The sequence below is a fragment of the Cydia amplana genome, chromosome 1 (genome assembly GCF_948474715.1).
Source record: "Cydia amplana chromosome 1, ilCydAmpl1.1, whole genome shotgun sequence".
Taxonomy (NCBI): domain Eukaryota; kingdom Metazoa; phylum Arthropoda; class Insecta; order Lepidoptera; family Tortricidae; genus Cydia; species Cydia amplana.
The window spans coordinates 29,380,191-29,404,653 of NC_086069.1; the positions used below are offsets into that span (position 1 = coordinate 29,380,191).

The 24,463-nt window shown below is 35.0% G+C and overlaps 1 protein-coding gene across 11 annotated transcripts in view; it reads right to left on the minus strand.

Moving 5' to 3' along the window:
- Nucleotides 1-24,463, minus strand: part of LOC134652179 (CUGBP Elav-like family member 4) — an 849,854-nt gene that overhangs the window by 226,267 nt on the left and 599,124 nt on the right. The window contains exon 1 of one of the 11 annotated variants that reach the window (XM_063507373.1): nucleotides 10,847-11,340. The exons of 9 other annotated variants lie outside the window; for them this stretch is intronic. In XM_063507373.1, coding sequence (XP_063363443.1) covers nucleotides 10,847-10,906 — 60 coding nt within the window. In that variant the 5' untranslated portion in view covers nucleotides 10,907-11,340. Of the gene's footprint in view, nucleotides 1-10,846; nucleotides 11,341-24,463 lie in introns of those variants that run through there. One more of the 11 variants, XM_063507413.1, reaches the window with a different exon arrangement.

Below are 24,463 nucleotides of genomic sequence, written 5' to 3' on the forward strand. Positions count from 1 at the left end.
ATTCAACTGCGAATCGTTTTACGAGCAAAGTGCTCTATATGTTCTAATTATGTATGTAGCACATCTTTAAAGGCCGGGTGGACTAAACGATTTGTTGACGAAATTGTATATTATCATTAAAATTTGCTTGTATAAATGGTTGACAGACCATAGGAAAACCGCGGAATTGCTAAACTGTGGAATGACTTGTGCCCGTGATATTTCCGGACTTGTAAAACTTTCAAACCTTCAGGAAAAGAGCGTACTTCCATCTTAAAGGTGCATTGCCGCACTTGCACTCCCTCTAGGTGTTAGTGGGTGATGGTTATTGCTTACCACCAAGCGATTGGTCTGCTCCTTTGCCTCCTATATCATCAAAAAGACTTTTCTGACTGAATTAATGTTGATCGGTTTGTAGATACGAGTAGTACAATGTGTTTACTTAACACTTATCATTATTAAGACAAAGAGGGTTGGAGTTGTTTAGACATTTTTGATCGATCACCTAGACTGCTTACATAACAGATTGAGTGCCGCTTCAATAATAGGTAGGTAACTGAATGTGAATAGGGTGAATTTAATGAGGTCAAGAATGTTATTTTTCGCGAAAACAATCCACATTTTGAAATCCAATAGGAATGCATTATGCAGAAAACAGCCAATGCGAGTGCATTATACATAAGACGCGGCTGCTTTCAGCATAACACAATCCAATTATACAAAGTAATCTTTTTGAGGCGACAAGTGCTGCACCTGCTTTAACAACGTGTCTGGAAGATTTATAAAAATGTATTAAAATATCTTAGATTGTCTGACAAATATGTGCAAGAGTGACGTCCGTGCGATTGTCTTCAAAATCAAAGTACATATAGACTTTACAGTACTAGTATTCACTTAAACCAAATACTTCTAGATTACCGTACCTAGTTACTACTGGTAAAACATGTAAATAATTCCCAGTAGCTACCACTAAAATATTTTAAATGTTGAATAATAAAAAAATATCAAGATTCTATAATCTAGTTCCCTTAGCATGGTAAATATTAGATTAGGGAATTGCTTGCATGCTTGGAACATAATTTTAACATTATCGTTGCATAAGATGCTTAAGAGTGGACATACGGCTGTGTATTGGGGTAATTGTGACTACTTCAAAATGTCGGCTAATTCCGCAATTCACCCATAACTCCATCATAGTCAGTGATCGGAATTGGTAGTGCCATTTCACGGGACTTCGGTGCCTAAGCTTAATATGGATATACCTTTTCACCCCGAGGTTTCATATGAAAAGTTTAACACTTTAGTGGGTATCGGCAAGTAACGGCAAGATATTTGACGTCTGGCAAATCGGACATTTATTTTTTTCAAATAACACGTTGTTAATTCATATAAATTTTAGTTCGGTTTTGAGAATATATTTGTGCCAAACTACTTTTCTTGTAAAATGTTAATAGGGAATATTTGTTATCTAACCTCTCTATCACTCTTGCATATTCGAGCGATAAAGAAGCAGATAGCTGAGTTTCGATTTCGCGCTTCCCGGTAGGCCCTTTGTAAACAAACCGCCTTGATGTATCAAGGTCATATTTGATTGTCTGTGAAAACTAGCTTGTCAAAAAACAGTTTAAGGTACAGTATGTATAAGTTACTCTATGGTATACTTAAGTCACTAGTGCTGCACTTTGGCGGCAAAGCATTTCAGTAATACTCCCTATTCTTTGGCAAGATCTTAGATATATTATTTTGATAGCACTATAACATATATTTGAACGAAATTCTTTGTTAATGAATTTTTTTGCTGGATTTACCTGATGGTCATACAATTCGTGTTTCAGAGACAAGTTTGGCGATATAAACTTTAAATAAAATCTGTTATTTGATAGTTTGCCACTATCCGTGAAGCGGATGATGTTTATTAAATGAAAGGGTAGCTTGGGCTATTATTATTATTATTGATTTATATTTAGAACAATGGCATAATTCAATGCTTTAATTTATTACATGCTAGCAACTTATAAATTACGAGTCTCGGAATCCCGAGTCTTATCCATGTTAAGTACAATGTTTGAGGTCATTCACCCGAAATGGCACTACCTATTCCGATCATTGATCATAGTTCATTTTTGGAATTTCGCATTCTGAACATTTTTTAATGACCCGAATACATCTTATCTTAACCCACTTACATTACATGAGGTAAAGGTATCCATAGCGAGGCGTCCATCAAACTTAATTTTCATTACATCTATATTTAAATAATTGATAAAACGGATATAAATATCAAAAGGTGTGATGTTAAGTGTTTTTTTTAGATATGTTGTAGGTACTGAAACATTCCGTTGAAACAATTTAATTTTCATTTCACTTTATTGCAACCCACAAAGTTGTACTAATACTTGATGTTTATACATTTTCATATTTTAATAAGCTTCAAATAAAGCGCTCGGAATGAGTAGCTCAAACCAAACATAATGTTTAATATAAACTTTTGCTCTGAGCTTTGAAATGTTGTGGTGCATTTTATATAACGGGGTTGATACCTTCAGATGAAAAATGTAGCTTAAATAAAGTTTTAGACTTATTACAGAAATGGTCCAAAACTAAAAATAGCATTTCTAACGAGTGTGTGCATTAGGCTCATTTATACAAATGCATATTAAAAACATTTAAACCCGTTGAATATCTAGAAACATAAATATAACAACTTGTCTTTTACTGATAAAATATTGCCAAACCCCGTTATCAATATTGTAGTCCACTGAAAAAGAAGGTTGGCAATTAAGTACTCTAAATTCGCCTTTGTTTTATAACTTCGCCTTGACTAGCATTCAATCAAAACTCCACTATTATATATATATCATGGGCTGCATGATCAGGCGTTTTCAACATTTAGGATTTGATATAAGTTTTTGTATGATTTTCATAATAAAAACATGAGGCGAAGTTAGGGGCGGATGGGGAAATTTGGTTATTTAGAATCTACTTCTTCGAAAATACTTTTACATTGCTCTTTTTACTGTGAATTCAATGTTTGCCTTAAAATTATTATGTTAATATTTTACTTGGCCGAAGTTGGGCTCAGACGATGAAGTTATGTATGTTTTCCTACGTTACATAGAAAATACTAACTGTTAAACTTTACTAATTGAATCTAAATCATCTTCCTCGCGTTGTCCCGGCATTTTTTGCCACGGCTCATGAGAGCCTGGGGTCCGCTTGGCAACTAATCCCAGGAATTGGCGTAGGCACTAGTTTTTACGAAAGCGACTGCCATCTGACCTTCCAACCCAGAGGGTAAACTAGGCCTTATTGGGATTACTCCGGTTTCCTCACGATGTTTTCCTTCACCGAAAAGCGACTGGTAAATATCAAATGACATTTCGTACATAAGTTCCGAAAAACTCATTGGTACGAGCTGGGGTTTGAACCCGCGACCTCCGGATTGCAAGTCGCACGCTCTTACCGCTAGGCCACCAGCGCTTCCACTAATTGAATCTAAATGAACGCTATTAAATATTAATGATTCAAAATCTCACTCAATGTGGATTAAATGAAAACTTGTCATCAGTTTTTGAAGTAGGTATAAAGAGAGCCTTTAGAGAGCTAGTCTGGTGAAAATTCATTTACTTATTAGAAATGTACGTAAAACGCTTTTAACATAGCTCCAAACCTTACTCTATTACCAGCAATATTATCCTATTACCGTAAACAATTAACGTATCAAACTTGCTACATCCGTGACAAGTTTGAGATAAATTGATCATAGATTATTCCATTTACCAGTCGCCATAGCAACATTTCAACATGCCTCTACAATACTGTTACCGAGCCATAATCGCATTGATGTACATTTCAGCCACAATCCTCTTCAAACACATTGAATATAGATACACTTTAATCCCACTGAAAGGTCTCATATCTCTGAAATGTTTGTTATATAACGCGCAATATGACAATAAAATGCATTTGATCGCTTATTTACTGGTGCTGGAAAGAGACAGGTACACTTGCAGTGGGCGTGACCCAGTTTGTAGGCTGGATGCAGCACAGGTATATGCCTACTCGGTTATTATAATAATAGCTTTATTATTCTCGCCTCGTCTTGATAAATACGGCTATGTGAAGTAATTTTGTGAATTGTTTCGGAGATATTAGAGTAATCAACGCGCTGGATTTATGTGAATTGGAATAATATAAGTAATATAAGAGTGAAGGTGCAATTTATGTGTTAGATACAGATATACGTACGAGTAAGAAGGTTGGATACTTCAGATAAAATAGAAGATGCCAAGGGCTTATATAAAGGTCAAGCTACTGTTATTGAAGAAATATTGTAATTATAGAGATCCTACCGACTGTGCCAAGTAAAAAATAATAATCTTAACATTTTTAATTATGCTGACGTCTTTTGTTTTGTGTTACTATCAAAAAATTTGGTATACCAATTATGCAAACATAATTCATTTCTAAAATTAAGAAACTTCGTTTAAAATATATTAAGAAAATATTTCATTTAAAATGCATAATATAATAAAGAACCATTAATGAATTGATCGCTTCCTCAAAAAAAATAAAATGGCTGACCATCCCAACCTCAAATCAAGCCAAGGCAGCAATAACAAAAAACTTTCTTCATAAAAACCGGCCATAGGGTCGTAAAGGCAGATCAATGGCATTTGATGAACATTCCTTGCGTAATGAAAAGGGACAATGTAGGCGCTATTACAATTATGGTTGTATATGTGAATTATGTAAGACGTGGGCAGACGGTCGTAAAACAGTGACTTCTAAAGGGCCTTTATTTTTATGTCTTAGGAGACAGTAGTGAATCTTGATTTTATTTAGTATTTTTTATTAAAAGGACGTTGTATTAGATCCTGAAGTTTTTCAAATAGTTTATGCTGAAAATTTGACTTCAGATCTGATTAAGACTAAATTAATTATTATACTAAGAATAATAATATTATGTAAAATTATAAGTATTATGTTTCCCTAACAATATCCTAACCTAATATACTCATATAAGAAATAATATATATTATTACATTAATTTACCAAACTTTATATTAAATGTATTAGTTACATTTAGATTAATTCATTTAACGTCAACATTATTAGAAAACTAACAACATTTAAATAAATGTTTTATAACAAGTGCTAGTCTATGAGGTTCTAAATACAAAATGTTAATTAACACGAAATACTAACAGACTAATAATAAAACTAAACGTTAAAATTTAACCAAAAGCCGACAGGCAACACGCGACGTCGCCAATTACAAACCATGTAGATGCTATCTTACATACATACAAATAATTTATCATAGCGCGCATTAACGGCCGTCAACTGTTTGTATGGTAATGAGAAAAATACAAATAGGATGGCTTCATGACATGTGAGTGTGGTGTAGCAAATTGTAAGTGCTGTTCGAATGTTTAGTTGGATTAATATTGACTTAGAACGCGTTGGTCTGGTGTGATTGTAGTGGAATTGGGCAAAAATGGAGAATTACGGATAACAGAGAAGATTCAATAAGATAATGTTTAGAACTCTAGTTAGAAACTGTAAAGAAGCCGGCGACAAATACTTACAGCGTCATAATCTAAAAACCATCTTGACACACATCTTTTGATTAAAAAATGCACTCAAATCAGTTCATCTATTTGACTACGACGATTACGTTGTGACTAAAAAATAACACAGATGTTAAAGTCATATTATAACACACCTTTTTTTAATCACGGATTAAAAAAATATATTTAAGACAATTATGACTATGACGCACTTTCATAGATTGTAATCTATTAATGTGTTGTAACTTTAAATGTTTTCTTTTGACTCATTTCTAACAATTATTTTCTACTTTCACCATTACAAATTACATTCCACGTCACCATCATCATAAATTCCAGTTTACTTAATACGACTAGAAAATAACACGTCACTCGACCGCAAAACAAATAGTGAAGGAAAACAAACATGGATCTCTCATCGCCGTAAAAGGTGCCATATTACATCGTGTCGGCTGTCAGGGCTGTCAGTTTGGATAAACTGTGAGCCCACGTGACCGGCTGTCTACACTTCGATAGCTGTCACCTGAATGTCGCGTGGTGACAATTATATCAACAAGTGCTTGAACGGCGTTATTTTCCCAATTGATTTGGAGAATTTGTAAGTTCTTGTAGTGCGCTAGTAATGACAGGTGTTTTAATTTGAATGTCAGGGGATAGACGACAGAATTCCATTCGTTTTATTTTTTATGACTACTACTCAATATTTTTTTCTTAATTTTACCTACTATTTTCTATTACAGAGATAAATTAGTGTCATATCTATCGCCAGATATAATAAAAGTATCAAGGATGAGCAGACACGGAAAGAATACTAGACTTAATTTGAATTTCGATGAGAACATTAAGCATTGTTAGGGACACGACATTAATTTATTTACAAGCTTTTAATTAACTTGCATTGTACGTAAACTATAACTAAAAAAACCGTATAGACTTGGGTTAAAAAAAGACCTCCTAACGTAATTAATGATCAATATTGACAACCCTTGTGACATCTTACAATGAAAATTGTCCAGGATCTCAAAGATTCACTTCTGTAAATAATATTATACTTGAATTGGATAAAACTATCAAACTCATTTAAAATAGCAAAAAAGAATTTTCTCAATAAGTTTGTAATTAATGAATGTCTAAAAGAAAAAGAAAAACTCCATGCTTAAATCTAAAAAACGAAACATCTGTGAAGCAAGATTCTAGTAAGACAGAAATTCCGCAAAATTTAACGCCAGAACAAAACGCACTTGATAATGAAGCTCCAATTCCTTTACTGCACAGTTGTATTCCATAAAAAAGGGGTTCCCTGACAGAGCGCGGGTGATTTATGGAACCCGGGTCCGTAGCGTAAGTGTGCGGTCTGCATGGACCCCCGGGACACGTAGAGGTTATGTGTCTGGTTATTTACAAGCATTGCGAAGGTGCTTCTTAAATTTAATCGTTAGGTACTTCGGTTTTTGATTAAATGAAAATGAAATGAAAATCTTTATTTTCAGGCAACTATTGGCCCATAGATAAATCCCTTAAAATATATTATTGTAAAATATATCTTAAAGCGCAAAAACACACAATTATGAAGAATTTGGAGCATTTCTTAAGCAGGTTACGATGGTCGAAAAAGAAAAATGTATTGTAGACTTTTTTCATCAGACATTTATTAAAATTCATTTTAATCCATAAGTTTGATGAATGTAATAGGTAGTTGTTAAATACTGTTAACAATAAAAACAAGCAACTTGTACATGTTTAACTAATTGTGAAATTCTTTAACAAATAACTGCTTACAACTTTAGCTTAAAAGTCATTACTTTCCAAGACAAAAATGGAAAATACCAATTATACTCATACGAAAAGTATCACAAAACGATCCAAAAACTCGTTTGAAATGTTCATTTTTTAACAATACAGAAAAAACAGCTATCAGCAGGACAAGGCACAACATTTAAAAAAACTTTAACCCTTGATATCTTAGAAACCATTTATTCTGACCCTCAGTTGTTGGAGGCTAATTTGTTGCAAATTAACTCTAGGATTACATCCTTCAAGAAATACGTACAATTTATATTAAACCCGTACAAATCTACATTTAATTCTGCGCAAATGTAATTTAATGCTCCACAGACTATGGAATCTTAAACTGAACTTCATTTTGAATCTCACCAACTTGGTAAGAAAATTGTTATCTTTTTGATAATTTTACTCAGGTTTTATTACTGAAATTCCAAAAAACATATAAAGTTTTAATTACAAACATAATTATTTAATTACATTAACTAGGTATTTCACGAGGCATTCTTTAATAAAGTGGAATTGAAAATTGCCCTTAATGATAGCGCGGCACGAAATGAAATGTTTAATTAATTTTTACAGTCTTGTTTGAAATGTGATGAATTTTTTTAAGTGACATTTTAGTTAAGTGACAAGTTCATGATAACTAAGCACTTGTTAATTATTGAAGTGCCGATGATCAAATTTCTAAGTCCTTAAATTTATTTGCATTGATTTAACGTTTAGGCAGTGTTTTTAAACAGATTTATTTCACTTCTCATAATGAATCGCTATTAAATTAACATACAGCAATATAGTTATTTTCGATACAAGTGCGAAAAAGAGGAAATTCAAAACGAGTGGCGATAAATTAAAACACGACCGAAGGGAGTGTTTTAAATCGACACGAGTTGCGAATTACCTATTCGCACGTGTATCGAACAACGTTTTACAGTATATATGGCACTTTAAAGTTTCGACATACGCACGAAAAGTGATAAGCGGAAAAGTAGCCCCATATGTACTGTAAAATATATTTGTACTACGTTTTATCTAGCCTACGAGATACATACAGGTTTGGCTGCCTAGGCACACCACTTTTGATGAAATAAATGTTTAAGATAAGGAATACGACTTGAATTAAATACCTACAAGACTGATTTTGATATCTGATCTTCGATAAAAACCTTGTTACTTCTATTTTATGTGTTTATATTAGCAAATATTTAACAAGTTAGAGGTTAAAACTGTTTATGTATTTACATAGTATTATTATTGTATCAATATACCTGTATCAAAATTCTGCACACCAACGAAATGCCAATTTAGTGTAAATATTATATCTTGACCGTTGAGTTTTATGATTTTTGATAGGCGTCAACACGCATGTCGCATACACTTAGCTTAGCACCTTTTCAGCGTCCACTCCAAATTTCATTAACCCTCATAATTGGACCGGCCGATTTTTTAAACAATCCACACAACGATGTTTTCTTATCATAACCGTATTCACCCTTTTCATCAACAGCTCGCCCGTCGGAAAAAAACGAGTTTACCCGTGGGTTAATGGTGCGTACGAGGATATTCTTTTACAAGTTTCACCTAACTGGCCGGGGCATGATAAAACTTTTTATGTTGTGCTTATGTGACCCAACAGTTCTGGAATCCATAACGCGTTATGCGGTGTCCCGTAAGGCCGTTAGGTGTCGGGTCGAGTTGAGGTTCGGAATTGCCGATTTTGTTTTGTTTATTCGATTTTCGAATTCGGAATGTTTCAAAGTCAATAGCTCAAGGTTAGTTTGAACTAAAGTTCTACAATAAGTAGGTACTACACTTAAATAATTCATATCTTTATTTTTGAAGTGAAAACTTCTTTAGCGGCGCTGGGCACTTTTTGAGGTGGGGAAAAAATGATACACTCGAGACAGCGTAAGGCGATCACGTGACCGTAAGGCGATCACGTGACCGTAAGGTTTAGATGGCCACTCATTTAGATGGCATTTAAAGCAATAAAGAAAAACTGAATGACATTACATGAAAAAGGTTCTAATCTTGTACGGGCTGAAATACGAGGATCTCACAGTTACATTCTTTTATTTTATCATTATTAAAATGGGCTTACTCATGGCCACAGACTAGCCGAGGCGAAGACGTGGCCTACGATGGAGCGAGTCAGCCCAGAAGGTGCCTGTTCACCCTTGATTTGAAGGTTGCCGGGTTATATGAGCTCGGAAATATATTCTATATATTCTAACTTTATATCACTCAAATATAACTCAATAAAGCTACATCTTGATGAAATCGCTAATAAAAGTGAACTCTAGTAATGGTGAATAAAACTCAAAATATCATGACCAAATTTATTTAGATGCGAGGTCTGCAAGGTAACTTTACAATTTCTATTCGAATTTTAAACAATTAACGCTACAAATTTAAGCTCGCTGGCCAGCAATTTCGGAACTAAAGTTTTTCAATAGAAAGGAGGATGGGTCAATTATACATAGTGCTGCAGACATTTTGGGCTAGTCATTGAGTTTTCACTTCTGTCGGCACTCCCGGAGTGCAACCCGTTGTTTTATTTGGGATTGTTAATTCCTGGCGATTGTTTGTTGTTTTTCTTTTTAAATCAGTACCTACTCAAAATCGAAATGTCGAAAAACATGTTATATTTATATGTCAAATACTAATTATGACTACATTTAAAAATATTTCAATTAAAACCTTATTTCTAATGAGTTTTTAATTTGTTTTTCAAATTTGTAATTTATTTCATTACTTCACTTATTATCGGCAAGTAAATTCCCATTAGCATACAGTAGACATTCCATAATTTTTAACGATATTATGTAAGAAGCATTTTAAATAAATGTGTATCCTAATTACATTCTCATAGATGCCCTTTGTTAAAAATGCGATAATTATGTAACTCATTTATTATTTTAAATGCCATTTTCTCTTCTTAATTGTAATCATTTTAAAGGAATATTGAATCTCACCATCTCTATGATAAAATAATTAACTTGCTTTTAGGCAAAATATTTAGTACCCATTTAGTATTCATATTGTCAAAGTTACAGTAGTAGAGTAGTAGTTCTTAAACAAAACACTTCATTTGCATAATCAAAAACTACTAGAACAGCTGCTTTAAAACACTACCTACTCATTTTCCTGTACTGGGTTGAGAAGGATGCTTATTTATTTATTGTAAACACTATTAAAAGTACACGTAAACTTCGATAACATATATTTTAAAAATAATAACGCCAAAATTAATATGTGAATATTTTATTTGGTCATCATAATAAAAATAAAAAAAAACAAAAAAGGGAACTTATAAAATAACAAAACAAAATCTTATTAATTGTTCAATGTAGTAAAAATAACTCCCTGCAAATAGTTGCCCAATCAACCTCGTAAATAAACAGAAAAATGCTCGCGACCTTAGCCTGAAAAAAGAAACAAAAACAAAATAAAAACACGCTATCAGCGATAATAAGTCAGTTGCCAGATGTAAATAAACAGTAGGTACTTACAATAACAGGCGGCGGGTATTCAACTTTCGCTGAACGAAATATATCTACGAGATGAACCATATGGACAGATAATTTAGTCCCAGTTTATGTAAAACTTTGGAGTAAACTACGGGAGGTAGCGGACGCGGGTACGGCGGGTTACGGAGGCAGTGACACGTCTGTTCCGTGCGGCGGTGCGACGGCTACTGCAGGAGGCGAGCGCGGGCTACGCACGCGGGGGGAGGGGCACGCACTCACGCAGGCTTGACAGCCAATCGCGTGCGTGCGCCGCGCGCACCCCCGCCGCGCCGCACCCGCCCCGCGGGCGCCCATCACCTCACAATCGATGCCCTATATTGCATTAATTATTTAGGTAACACGCAATAAGATAACGCGAGGTGGCAGATAAGGGATCTCTTCGTACGTTTAAATAAATCATCGTATCTTGGTCCACTTTTATTTTGGGTTCGCTCGCGTGCCACGTGGCCAGTGGTAAGTATCATGGCCGCCCAACCTGTACTGGAGTCATTATTTACGTTGTCACTGTGCGTTGGGCAATTGTTTTTAGGGTTCCGTACCCAAAGGGTAAAAACGGGACCCTATTACTAAGACTCCGCTGTCCGTCCGTCCGTCCGTCTGTCACCAGGCTGTATCTCACGAACCGTGATAGCTAGACAGTTGAAATTTTCGCAGATGATGTATTTCTGTTGCCGCTATAACAACAAATACTAAAAACAGAATAAAATAAAGGTTTAAGTGGGGCTCCCATACAACAAACGTGATTTTTGACCGAAGTTAAGCAACGTCGGGCGGGGTCAGTACTTGGATGGGTGACCGTTTTTTTTGCTTGTTTTGTTCTATTTTTTGTTGATGGTGCGGAACCCTCCGTGCGCGAGTCCGACTCGCACTTGGCCGGTTTTATTTTCTTATTTTGTACAAGTTATATTTAGGTCCATAAAGTTAGTATTCCAATACCTGGAATGATATTAGCTTTCACATGAAAAGGGTTTTTGTTTTCTCATATTTCAGATTTTGATGAGCGTAGGTGGTAGGTACTAAAGGGGGTATCATATTGCGAACATTTCTGATTATGGCGCCCTGAGCGCCCACGTACATTGTTTTCTGCGTTTTTAATAATAAATTGACAGTGACACTTAATATGTACAGGTAGGTACCTACTCCGGTTCAATACCTACATAAAGCTTTTATTTCATATTTTCTTTTAAGAATGTTAATGAAAAAGCTTCATTTTATTTCCAAATCTTTTACAAATGAGTTTAATAAAATTTAGCACAATATTTCTAACAAATATACCTAGTCAGTCGAGAAAAAATGTAAAGTACCTAAGTTTTACAAGAAATTATGAAAATATTATTCGAGAAATCAAGTAACGTTTTTAGAAAACTTTTACTCGTTTTTAGGTAGTTGTCGTCTAAGTTTGTCCTGCGTTGATTTATAAATATTCCATTTAATAACATATTTTAATATTGAAATTAATTTTTTTAAACCTACTTGTCGACATTTGGCGAATCCTGTGCTAAATTTATTACTTACTAGTAGTAGTAAGTTACTACCTATGCACCGACCAAACTATAAGAAACTATACAGCTTGGCAAAAAAGAGTAGAAATTAAAAAGTGGCAACATTGTAGTGTCGTGATGTCGTCCCTTTCAAACCAATTTATATAAGGAAACGTGACGACACTACAGTGTTATCACTTTTTAATTTCTACTCTTTTTTGCCAAGCTGTACCTAACAATAAATGTTGCATTGATTTGTGAGCCCATTACCCGTACCATGAGTCACTGACAGTGTCCAAACTGACATACGTATATGCACATCTGCGTAATTTACTTTCTATACATCTCGCTCGCACTAATATGCGAGTACGAACGAGATGCATAGAAAGTAAGTTACGTTCTAGATAGCGTTGTCAGTGCCAAATTGGTGGTAGCCACACTTGAGGCTTCCTTGCAGAATATTTTTTTTGAGTTTTGAATTAGTTGACTGAAGACAAAAAAATAGTAGATTGTTAACCAAGGGATGAAAGGCACTCATCTCTGCCGAGGTACTTTCGCGCTCGAACGCAGTGAGAGCACCAATAGTCCGAGGCTGAAATGATGCCTTTCACCCGAGTTAAACACTCTACATTTCATTTCGAATACGAGGAAAGTAAAATGCATGTGTGTTTATTGAAACATGACCAAGTATACATTTTTATAGGTGTTTTTAGGGTACTTTCAATAAACAATTTCTCTTGGCAAAAGTATCGTTATTTATGGAATGGGGAGTCAAATATCAGAATAGAAATTGTATAAAAAATCCATTTAAACCCCAATTTCAATTGCTTATCGCAAAACATTAATAAAATCGTACTTGGAACCTAAAATGTTCTAGTGCAGAAACGTATCATTTTCTGCACACCTTTTAGAACAGCAATGACTCTCTTTCGGAGCATGAGAAATGAAAATATGTTTACAACTATGCTAGATTCTAATAATAAAGCGCCTGTTCTACATTATGAATTTATGATTAAAAAAGAAAAAAAAAATGTTTAAATAGGTACTTGGCAGCTTAAACTTAAAATAAACTGACAGGTAATTATTGATCATCATTACTGACGAATTTTATCAGTCTAAGACACATTTTTGAGTTAAAAAAACACTAACAACAGTGCTATTTTTGGCCCTACAATTAAATGAAGTTCATTGAAATCCTAAAGTTTTCTTTAGTAATAATAATTTAATAAGTACTTGTGTCGCTTGTGGATGACGTAGTAAACAGCTGTCAGATTATGACAAGACTGTAAATTAATAAAGTTAGGTACTTGACAAAATGAAATACCAACTCGTAATCTCGATTTGGCAAAGTTAGCGTAAATTATATATTTTCTGAAAAATAATTCAATTTGTTGTTATTAAAACAACAGTTTATTTCAGTTTAGCATTTTTGAAACTGAAAGGATACCGCTGATAGATGTTAATAATTATTCAGTACATTTTAGCGACATTTGGCATTTATAGGGTTCCGTACCGAAAGGGTAAAAACGGGACCCTATTACTAAAAATCCACTGTCCGTCTGTCACCAGTCACCGGCCCCTATTTCACCACGGTGACAGGTGCGAAAATTGTCGACATCGCTGTTACTGACGTCACAGTCCTCCATAGACCACTGTAACCGCTTACCATCGGACGGGCGGTGTGCTTGTTTGCCACCAACATATTAATTTAAAAAAAACCTCCATTATATCGCCATTAAATAATTACTTATTTTGCGAAGCTAATGACAATTGTCACAAGAAACACGACAATTGTCACGAAATTCCGACACAGAACTCACATCCTGTCAAGATTTACCGAAAGTTCTATTAAATTGTGTGACAATTGTCATCATCATCATCATAATAAAATTCGAAAGAGAAATACCTGTTTTTTGCCGATATAATAGTGTTTTTAAATAATACAATGATGGTGGCAAACAGGAATACGGTCCGCCCGATGGTAAGCGGTAACCGTAGCCCATGGATGCCTGTGACGTCAGCAACAGTGACATTTGTCGAATTGTCGCACCTGTCGCCGTGGTGAAATAGGAGCGGCTGTATCTAATGACCCGTGATAGCTAGACAGTTGGAGTTTTCACAGATTATGTATTTCTGTTTTTTTCTTTTTAAATTATAAATGGGCTTACTCATGGCCACAGACTAGTCGAGGCGAAGACGTGGCCTACGATGGAGCGAGTCTGCCCAGATGGTGCCTGCTCACCCTAACACCACTACACATTATTATTATTATTGCCACTATAACACTATTATTTGAAATATTTCATGTTATTTCTACTAAGAATCAAGTTTTTTTTCGATTTTAAGTATTAAGAGCAGTATTTTATCCAGACTTTGTATAGAGTGAGTAGAATTAACATAAACTCCGAACTAATTATTTAAAAAAAAGTGTGCACAACATTGAATAAAATGATCGCGCACTCTGCGGCTTACTTCTGCTGTGGAATAAGCGGGTTGGTCTCGGACTGTCTAGAACACAAAATGACTAGTGTAATATTTTGCCTATATCCCTTTTAGTCTACATCGCAAACGGTCTAGAACACAAAATGACTACAATTATTTAGACCTTCATTTACCTACATTTCCTCGGTTTAACTTTACGTTAGCGATGTCGACGGAGCCCCGCTGCCGCGGGGCTCCAATTTCTGTGCGGTTTGGCCTTCGGTCATTTGAAGATACCTAACGAACCTAACCTACCTATGGGACTACCTACAGTATGAGGTTTTTCAAAAAAGGAGTGTACAGGTTTTAAAACGTCGGCAACGTGCATGTAACATCTCTTCAGTTACATGCGCTCATAGTCAGTTGCATGACCGCATGCAAATAAAAAATACGTAGTTATGCATAGTTAAGGATCTGTAATTAGTAATTAGTCATAAGTTAATGGATCCCATCGTGTTACGAAAATTAACTATGTAAATTGTATTAGATTGTATTAATTCATATACATATAAGTCTAGTTATAGCATACGCTAACACACTTCCGTGCATACGACTTAAATAGAAACAGCTTAATTGGCGTAACAAAATGGAATCAATTCAGACTAATTACAGGTCCTTAACTATGTAGGTACAAGTTTTTAGCAATTTACCCGTATATGTTTGTGTGTCACCGGCGTGGTAAAAGAGGGGTCCCGTTGTTTCCCATAAAGTTTTAAGTCATAATGTATTGTTCGCCATATTATCATTAGTCATAAAACGGAAACCGGTAACATTTCAGGATTTTCGGTAAGTTATCCTACATATAGGTTAGGCTAGGTTAGGTTTGTTTTATGGCAATCCTGAAAAGTGACGCGTTTCTGAATCAAATGAATTATGACTAACGAAAATGCGGGCAAACTATGGCCAGTATGGCCTATTATGTATGGGCTATTAAGGCTTAAAACTATTTGAAAAACAATAGAGACCCGGTAAAAGAATATGTAAAATTGAGGATTTTTTTTTTAAATCTACAAATATAGTTGGTAGTGATCGCTCAGTTCGTTCGCGCTCGGGTTCAGATAAAGATAAGATAAAGACAAAAGATAGTTTATTCAAGTAGGCATATTAAAATGCGCTTATGAACGTCAAATAAGGCTACACCGGCTCCGGGCGGTTCGGCGCGCCTATCGTGAAGTCTTGTATAGAAGCGGCCACTTGTTGCGCGAAGGCGGTAGCGTGTGCAACGCCATTTTTCTAGCCGGCGCGGCAATTTGTACACGCACGCTAATTCGGCTGAGGATTATGATTTATTATTTGTTTAGGTTGTCTACCCCTGTTGTGTGTTGTTTTGTGATAAGATATATCGATAAGTGACAAAGTTTATTTGGTTAAGTAGGAGCCCTTGAATGGCTTTTGCATCTTTGCATCGTCAAATTATACAACGTAGGTATTTGATGCATAAAGTCATATGTATTTCATAAAATCTTATATTTATACCTACTTCATTTTAAGGTTTAATTTTAAACAATAGTCATCATTTAACGAATAAAACATAAATATATTTTTAATCGACTATTGAAATGGATATTATGATCTGTGGTAGTAGGAAAATTTGTACTTTAATGTAAGATATAGATTATTTATTCGTTATAGATTTTTGTAAGGTTATGAGTTTATATTTGGTACAGCAGTCAAAACTCAAGTGGGTCTCTATTCTAGTATCCATAGATATTAAAACAGTTATCGATACGAAACGTCAATTTAGTATGTTTTTTAATATAAACCGCACGATATTTGATCTCGAGTGACATGAGAATAGGGACTTCATTCTTTTGTTTAGGATTAAAAAAAACTACGGATGTGTGACATGCGTGAAAGTTTTCATTCACCGCCATTTGACGTACAGTTTATCTTTTAGTTAGTTTTAAGTATGTGTTTAGATAAAGTAGTGTATGTAACTGTACATAATTACTTAGGCATTAAATTAAAACACTCTTGTGATCCTATTAAGAAACTCACTAACGTTCGTTTCTTAAACCCACACTCGTATTTTAATACCTCTCATTATGTAGCAGTCACATAAACTACTATTACTGCACGCTCCGACTGAATATAGGTCTAGGATGTTCAGAATTAGTAGATACTTTTATTTAAGAATTTCAATAGTAGGTAAAAAAAATCAAAACTAATTATAAACACGTTAAAAAACAATAAAAAACAATTAGGTACGATCGTGTCCGATAATATATTTTTATAACGACCTCTGTCGCTTTGTCATCGCTACGGAATGTGGGGAAAATATTCCAACCATAAATTTCAAAAGTTGAAAATTCATTCCGAATTCATCGTGAAACTGAATAGCGTTGAAGCAAAAATATTTATAATTAATGATTTTGCTAGAAAGAAAATATTAACGCCGTATTTAATGAATTGCAAAACCTTAAAATTGGAGCCATTTTAATGACAGAATATATTTAACACAATATTACCTTACATATACCTACATACGAGTCATGTGATCACTACATACCTACTATAAAACAAAGTCGCTTCCCGCTGTGGGTGTCTGTATGTATGCAGATCTTTAAAACTACGCAACGGATTGTGATGCGGTTTTTATAATAGATAGAGTGGTTCAAGAGGGAAGTTTATGTATAAGTTGTTAACCCGTGCGAAGCCGCCGGTCGCTAGTTGTAAATAAAATCTACATACATCAAAAACTAACATAAAAACCAGTTTGATGTATTCAAAAGGTACTTTAATACACGATACAGTACGTAGCGCCCCCTTTTTTAAATTTAAGTAATCACGATTATTTAGCAGTGGCGCTAATGTGCACGTTGATGGGCTCTTAACTTAATTGCATTCAACTAAAACACGTCTTTGTTTTTTATAGTCCACGTACCTTAAGTATATTTAAATGTGGGAGTCCATTTGGCCGTCACCTGGCCCCGCTACGTGGTCCGCATGCCGAGACGATAGGGTAGTAAGTGATTTTACGGTCGCTGCGCTTTCGATGTCGGAGATTTTAAATGACATTTCGCCATTTTGTAACGTGGATTTAGGTGTACAGACACCTGCAATAATATGTACCACGACGAAGACCGCAAAAATATCTGACACGATCTTATTTGTAGCGCCACAAGAGCGTGTCACATATTTTTGCGGCCTTCGAAGAGTAACATGTTATTGCAGGTGACTGTACAGAATTGATTGATGTGAAAGTTTTATCTACACACATATAATAAACCCTTTATGGTGCGTTCGAAAACCGGAAATTACGGTCAGCATAACGACAAACTGTTTAGCCTTTAGATACATTTTCATCTGTGGAAATGTTATTATTGAAAAATAGTAACGCCAATATCGGCTCAATGATAATATTTTTGACGTGTCATAAAATTACTTGAGTTCAATTACAAAAAAAAAATTAAAGTGTTCTAACTAAATAATGTCTTGTACTATTTATCTTAATCACTAAATTGTATATAATAGTACATTATTGTCGAGGTTCGGAAGTAGCTACTTGCAGGCTGAGGATTCGTTTTAAACGGACGACCTTGGGAGTCCGTTTAATTGAATCCGAAGCCAGCAAGTAGCCTTCCAGCCGAGTCATATATAGTGTTTTTCTCAAAAATGGTGCAAGAAATAGAAATATATTACAGAAGCAACGTTCTAATTTTCACATAAAAAAGTAAAACCATTAAAAAGATTTGCTTGCCGCCTTTAAAAAAAAGAAGTGTATTTTTCTGTTGAAAATACGCCAACGTATTTGAGACACCTAAATAGTCGCGGTACCAACATTATAATAATAAGTGCCGATCATCTGTTTGGCTGTTTAATGGACCTATGCCTTCATTTGATATGGCCATTTAAAGTTTTAAAAAGTTTGGAACTCGTTAAATAATGGAATTTGTTTGCAACATTGCTGTCCCGAAATCGAGACTGCAATGTTTTTAACTTTTTAATTTTTTGAATGACCATGAACTTATACGCACTTCGCGACCTATTTTTTAACCGGCAACGTCGACTTTACCATCCATTTTTGAGAAAATAATATTATATAGATAGAAAATAAGTTTAGCTCTATATTATAACATAATATATATATCTCTATATTTTTTTTTATATTTTTGTAATTATGTGTATTCAATACTTTTATTTCATTACTTTTAGTGGTTGTATATTTTTTTCTTGTTTGTCATTCATCGTTAACTTCGTTCCTACTCATTTCCTCAAAGGTTAAAAGGATGAGATCCCAAACAAGGCTAAGTTCGCCTGTGTTGTAGTTATTTTACTCTGTAACGGTGTTTCTCGTGTTTCTCTTTCTATTAAAATATACATGTATACATACATACATAAGTAGTGGATTTGCTTTCAAGATTCTTTCAAAATAAAGAGTCTCCAAAAACGACCTCAGACAAAAACCTAAAACCCTCAAGACGCGATGTCTGCGAGGAGAGATAGTCTTGGCTGTCGTGTTTGGCTTAAATTCCTCGGCAGAACAGCAGTTCATCATGACGATTAACATTCCGATCCTAATTAATTATGGGTGCGATCTTAGGAGACATTCTTTCAAGTTGTTAAGAGCCAAAAGAACCTCGCCGCCACCATACAATCCATTTTACAGCGACTTGGTTAAATTACATGAAACATGGCATGAATATTATCGTAACATATATCAATGTAATATTTAATTTCGTTGCTTAAATTATTACGCAAAGAAAATAGAGTGAGTTAAATTTTTGTATGTAAAACTTCTGTTTGCTCTAATTTCTTTGTGTTACAATTCCTAACAAAGACAACTAGTACTGACATAGATATATATATATATATATATATGTTACTTGAATGTTCATGTCAGATTTGTCGTTTTAAAATGAGAGCGTAACATCGATTGTACGGCGGCGGCTAAGTTTGTATGACTCTTATGAGTTTGTAAAAAAATATAGGGGAGACTTGGCTATATTGTACCGCAGCTCAAATCGTACCACGTCTAGATTTCCCATTAAACGGCTGAGTTTATTTACACTTGAGGCATCAAACAATGCTACAGTTGTGTAACGGTAAATAATATAATCATAATCAGAAATTTAATGGAATGAGGCTAAAAACAAATAAAAGAGAGAAAACATATTAGGGTGGATCAACTATTTCTTGTTGTTATTCTGTCCGGTCAGCCAAGAGATAATAGTAGCATAGTTTGTTAGAAGACATTGTACACCACCTCCTTCTGACACGCTTTACCAAGCGTGTCAGAAGGACGTGAGGGACGACCCTCAATGGAAAGGGTTTATAAGTATCACAAAAAAGCGTGTTTGGTGAATTTAAATGCCTAAAAATCGTTTAAAGAGTAGTCACTCTTCAAAACTCTTTTAGAACGTAACCATGGCAACGAGTGACAAGAAAAAGTCGATTCACCCATTAATTATCGTTGGTCTTGATCTAATCTACATGGTTAAATACTTGCACATAAAAACTACATTGCAATAAACATATTTCCATACACGTTGCAAAAAAGCCAGGAATCCACATCCACAATATTCACATTCATCATTTAAACAGCAAAAGTGCTCCAGCGGCGTTAGGAGACGTCACCACTAAACGCTTCGTTTGGCTAATTCTCCAGCCCCGCTTTGAGGTCAATCGAATTGTACCGAGGCAACTGGGGCCTTCTTAAATAAGACTACCCTCCCTTTCCCTCCCCCTGCATTAAAGCGAGAGCATTAAACCTCTGCGCCGTGAGTAATGCGTATCATTTTTTGCCGCTCCCTACCTTTTTATGTTCCACGGCGGTTGGCATTATTAAAATTTATAAACATATAATATGCTATCAATAACTGAGATGTACGGTGCTGTGCTCGTGAAATATTTCAGTGGTTATTTTGCTTTATGAGCTGCGACAGACTGGAGTTTGGTTTGGTTTTTGTTTAGTTTGATTGTGTCTTGAAATTTGTTCGTGATTTGACGACCATAAAAACGAACTTTATGAGTATGACCTTGAGAGGTGTAAAGTGTTTCTATTTTTGTCCTCATTTTTGTTTCGACTACATTTTTAGTGTTCCCAAAGGTAAAAACGGGACCCTATTACTAAGACACCTCGGTTCGTCTGTCTGTCTGTCTGTCTGTCACCAGGCTGTATCTCATGAACCGTGATAGAGACAGTTGAAATTTTCGCAGATGATATATTACTGTGGCCGCTATAACAACAAATACTAAAAAGTACGGAACCCTCGGCGGGCGAGTCCGACTCGCACTCGTACGGATTTTTAGTTTTATTATAAATTTGTTCGTGATTTGACGACTATAAAGACTAACTTTATGAGTATGACCTTGAGAGGTGTAAAGTGTTTCTATTTTTGTCCTCATTTGTTTTCTTTCGACTACATTTTTGTACTTCACTTCACTTTGTACAAACTTTTCTATTAACAAGCCTAAAGGTCGATTCTAATTTAAGAATGTGTTATTCTTTTGTACTGAGTTGAATACGACTTTAAATATCGTCTTGGTGATCGGCGCGCATCTCACGCACAACTTTCACTTCATTTTGCATGCACTTATCAGCGTGAGCGATCTTCGAGAACGTTTCAAAGTAACATCAATGCCATAACAAATTGTTAACTTTGAATCGGGCTCTAGTACTTTCAAAAGTTATTCTGAACATTTCTTATTAACACATTAACTTTTTTCTAACTTTGCAGGCATAAAATAAAGGGTCGTTACAAACTTGGATATCCGCTGTAGAAAATCTTCATTGATGATAACAAAATCTTACCTGAAACAAAGAAAATAGAGACAATCAGATTTTATAAAAAAAAACTCTTAGTTACAATTAGGTATATCTATTATTTTTTCTATGCTTTAAGAATATACTGTTTTATTTCAAAACAATAATTAGTGCTTTACTTATGTGCATTGCGTTTAAAGCAACTATAGATCTGATAACACTCACATCAGGTACTCGTGAGAGAGGTATGCAGTTTTAAAATGATTTATCTGTAAGTTTTGGAGGGTTTAATAATCACTAGTCTTTCCGATGTATGGGTACACTTTGAACAATACTATAAAAGCGAAACGATGGCACTAATTCAAAAAGTTTTTCGGAGCATTCCCCCTTGTATTTACAGAAGGTAGAACATGCATGCATGTCTCTCCCAAGGTTAAGATCATTAAAAAAACTTATCCCTCTAGTTCATACGAAGCCATATATGACAGTTATACCTAACATTAAACTAACATTAAAGTTAAAATTTAAACAAATCTTTTTTTACGACGTGCACTAGAGCGACAGGGTAGAAAACAAAGGCAAGGAATAATCTTGCACAATTTCCGCCACGTCAGTCATTCGCGTTCGGTTCGGGACGAAGTCGCGCCAACTCTGGTTCGGAGCGAAACGTCTCCGTTAAGCAATGACCGAGTCAGCGGGACGACTTCTTTGCAAGTGGCGTCTATGGAAAAAATCTTTATCTTTTAAAAAGCGGCCAAGTGCGAGTCGGACTCGCCCATGAAGGGTTCCGTAATTTATGACGTATTAAAAAAAAACTACTTACTAGATCTCATTCAAACCAATTTTCGGTGGAAGTTTGCATGGTAATGTACATCATATATTTTTTTTAGTTTTATCATTCTCTTATTTTAGAAGTTACGGGGGGGGGGACACATTTTACCACTTTGGAAGTGTCTCTCGCGCAAAGTATTCAGTTTAGAAAAAAAAATGATATTAGAAACCTCAATATCATTTTTGAAGACCTATCCATAGATACCCCACACGTATGGGTTTGATGAAAAAAAAAATGAGTTTCAGTTCTAAGTATTGGGTAACCCCCAAAATTAAATAGTTTCGGAAAAAAGTGGCTGTGACATACGGACGGACAGACAGACAGACAGACATGACGAATCCATAAGGGTTCCGTTTTTTGCCATTTGGCTACGGAACCCTAAAAACTACAACTTTGTAGGTAAATAACTTAAAAAAATATTCTGTTGTATATTGAAACTTTCGTGTTTGTCATGCTTCTTCAGTCAACCTCAGTACTTTTTGTAGCGAGACTGACTGAAATAGCAAGACACGTCCGTACGTTTCCGTGAAAATACGATGGAAAACAATTATGCACTAGGTACATCTGTACTTAGACGATATAATTATATACAAAATAGTTCAATATACAATAACTTCATCGAGAATACACAAGAGTCACATGACTCAAACAAATATTTGTGCCCATCACACAAATAAATGCCCTTACCAGGATTCAAATCCAGGACAATCAGCTTTCTCGATCGCTTGTCTAGTACGTAGTACCATAGAGAAATATAGTAAGATAAGAGTGCTCACTCCATACATCAGTTAGACTATTAATTTCAGTGTCTACATCTAGCAACGTGTAGCGGAACTATCAGTACTGCTATTTGTCAATAGATGTAGCACCCACCGGAAAGTCTTATCTCAACAGCAGCAGCAACAGCAGTTCCGCTACTCGATGCTAGATGCTAATAGTCTTTTTGGTACTAAAACTGATGTATGGAGTGAGCAATCTATGTATTTTTTCTCTATGGTAGTACATATAAGTCAATGTATTATTCTATCTATAGTTATTTGCTCCCGCACCAAACTATCACATTCTTCACAAATATTAGCCGACGCAGCGAAGAGATAAAGTACACTAATTACATTAACTAGCTGCGTCTGCACAAATTGCATTGAAAACGGAAAAGTAACAGATCGGTGGATGATCGAAGTTTTTGTTTATTCTTGTTTATAAGAGAGGCCCTTAAAAGTTATCTAGACTAACTTTTAACAAGCCATGATCGACAGATAGACGTTTTTCTTGTTAGCGACTCGCAATGATGTCAACTTTGTATCTTCGTATCGTAGTTTTGCTTACACGTGAAGTCTGATTACGTAGAGTTAGACCAAGAAAAGTCTGTAGCAATTTTGTTAGCACACACGGTGTTATTTTAAACCTCAAACTTCTTTGAAATTATGACGTATAAATCTTGCATTGCTGCTAAATCGTTGCAGACTTGTCTTGGTCTAACTTGTTTAGAGCACCTGTTAAATAAAAGGAGCAGTGGACGCTTAGCACGAAGAAATTCGAACATTGACCCGCATTACTATCTCTATCGCACGCGTATAGTTATATTGCTTTCCTACTTCCACAGTGGCATATTAACCACCGGCATAATGGCCGAGACAGCAATATAATTACGCGCGTGCGATAGAGATAGGCTCAATGTACAAAACTCTTTGTGCTTGGCGTACTTACTCTAGGTACTATTATCATACTTCAACGTAAAGTGAAAGAAATCTTCAATGTAATTCTAAGAGTTTCCGCTAAGTTAGTATTAAAATTAATTACTGGATTAATCTAGGTCCGACCAGACCAGAAACTAAAATATAACTTGCTTTAACTCCGGGATTCTTAAAACTAGCACTCTGCCTTTGTTCCTAATGATATTTTTAAGCTTTATGGATTTTAGTGATAGCAGGTGACTTATAATTTAAAAACTTTATATCGAGATGGCTAGCTGGCTAGCAAATTAATATGAAATTTCGTTTTAACTACGGCTTAATTTATAAATAAATAAAGCTTAATTTATAATATTTAGTATAAATTGCGTATTTTATATTGCATTGAAGTTACTTACTTAACTCAAT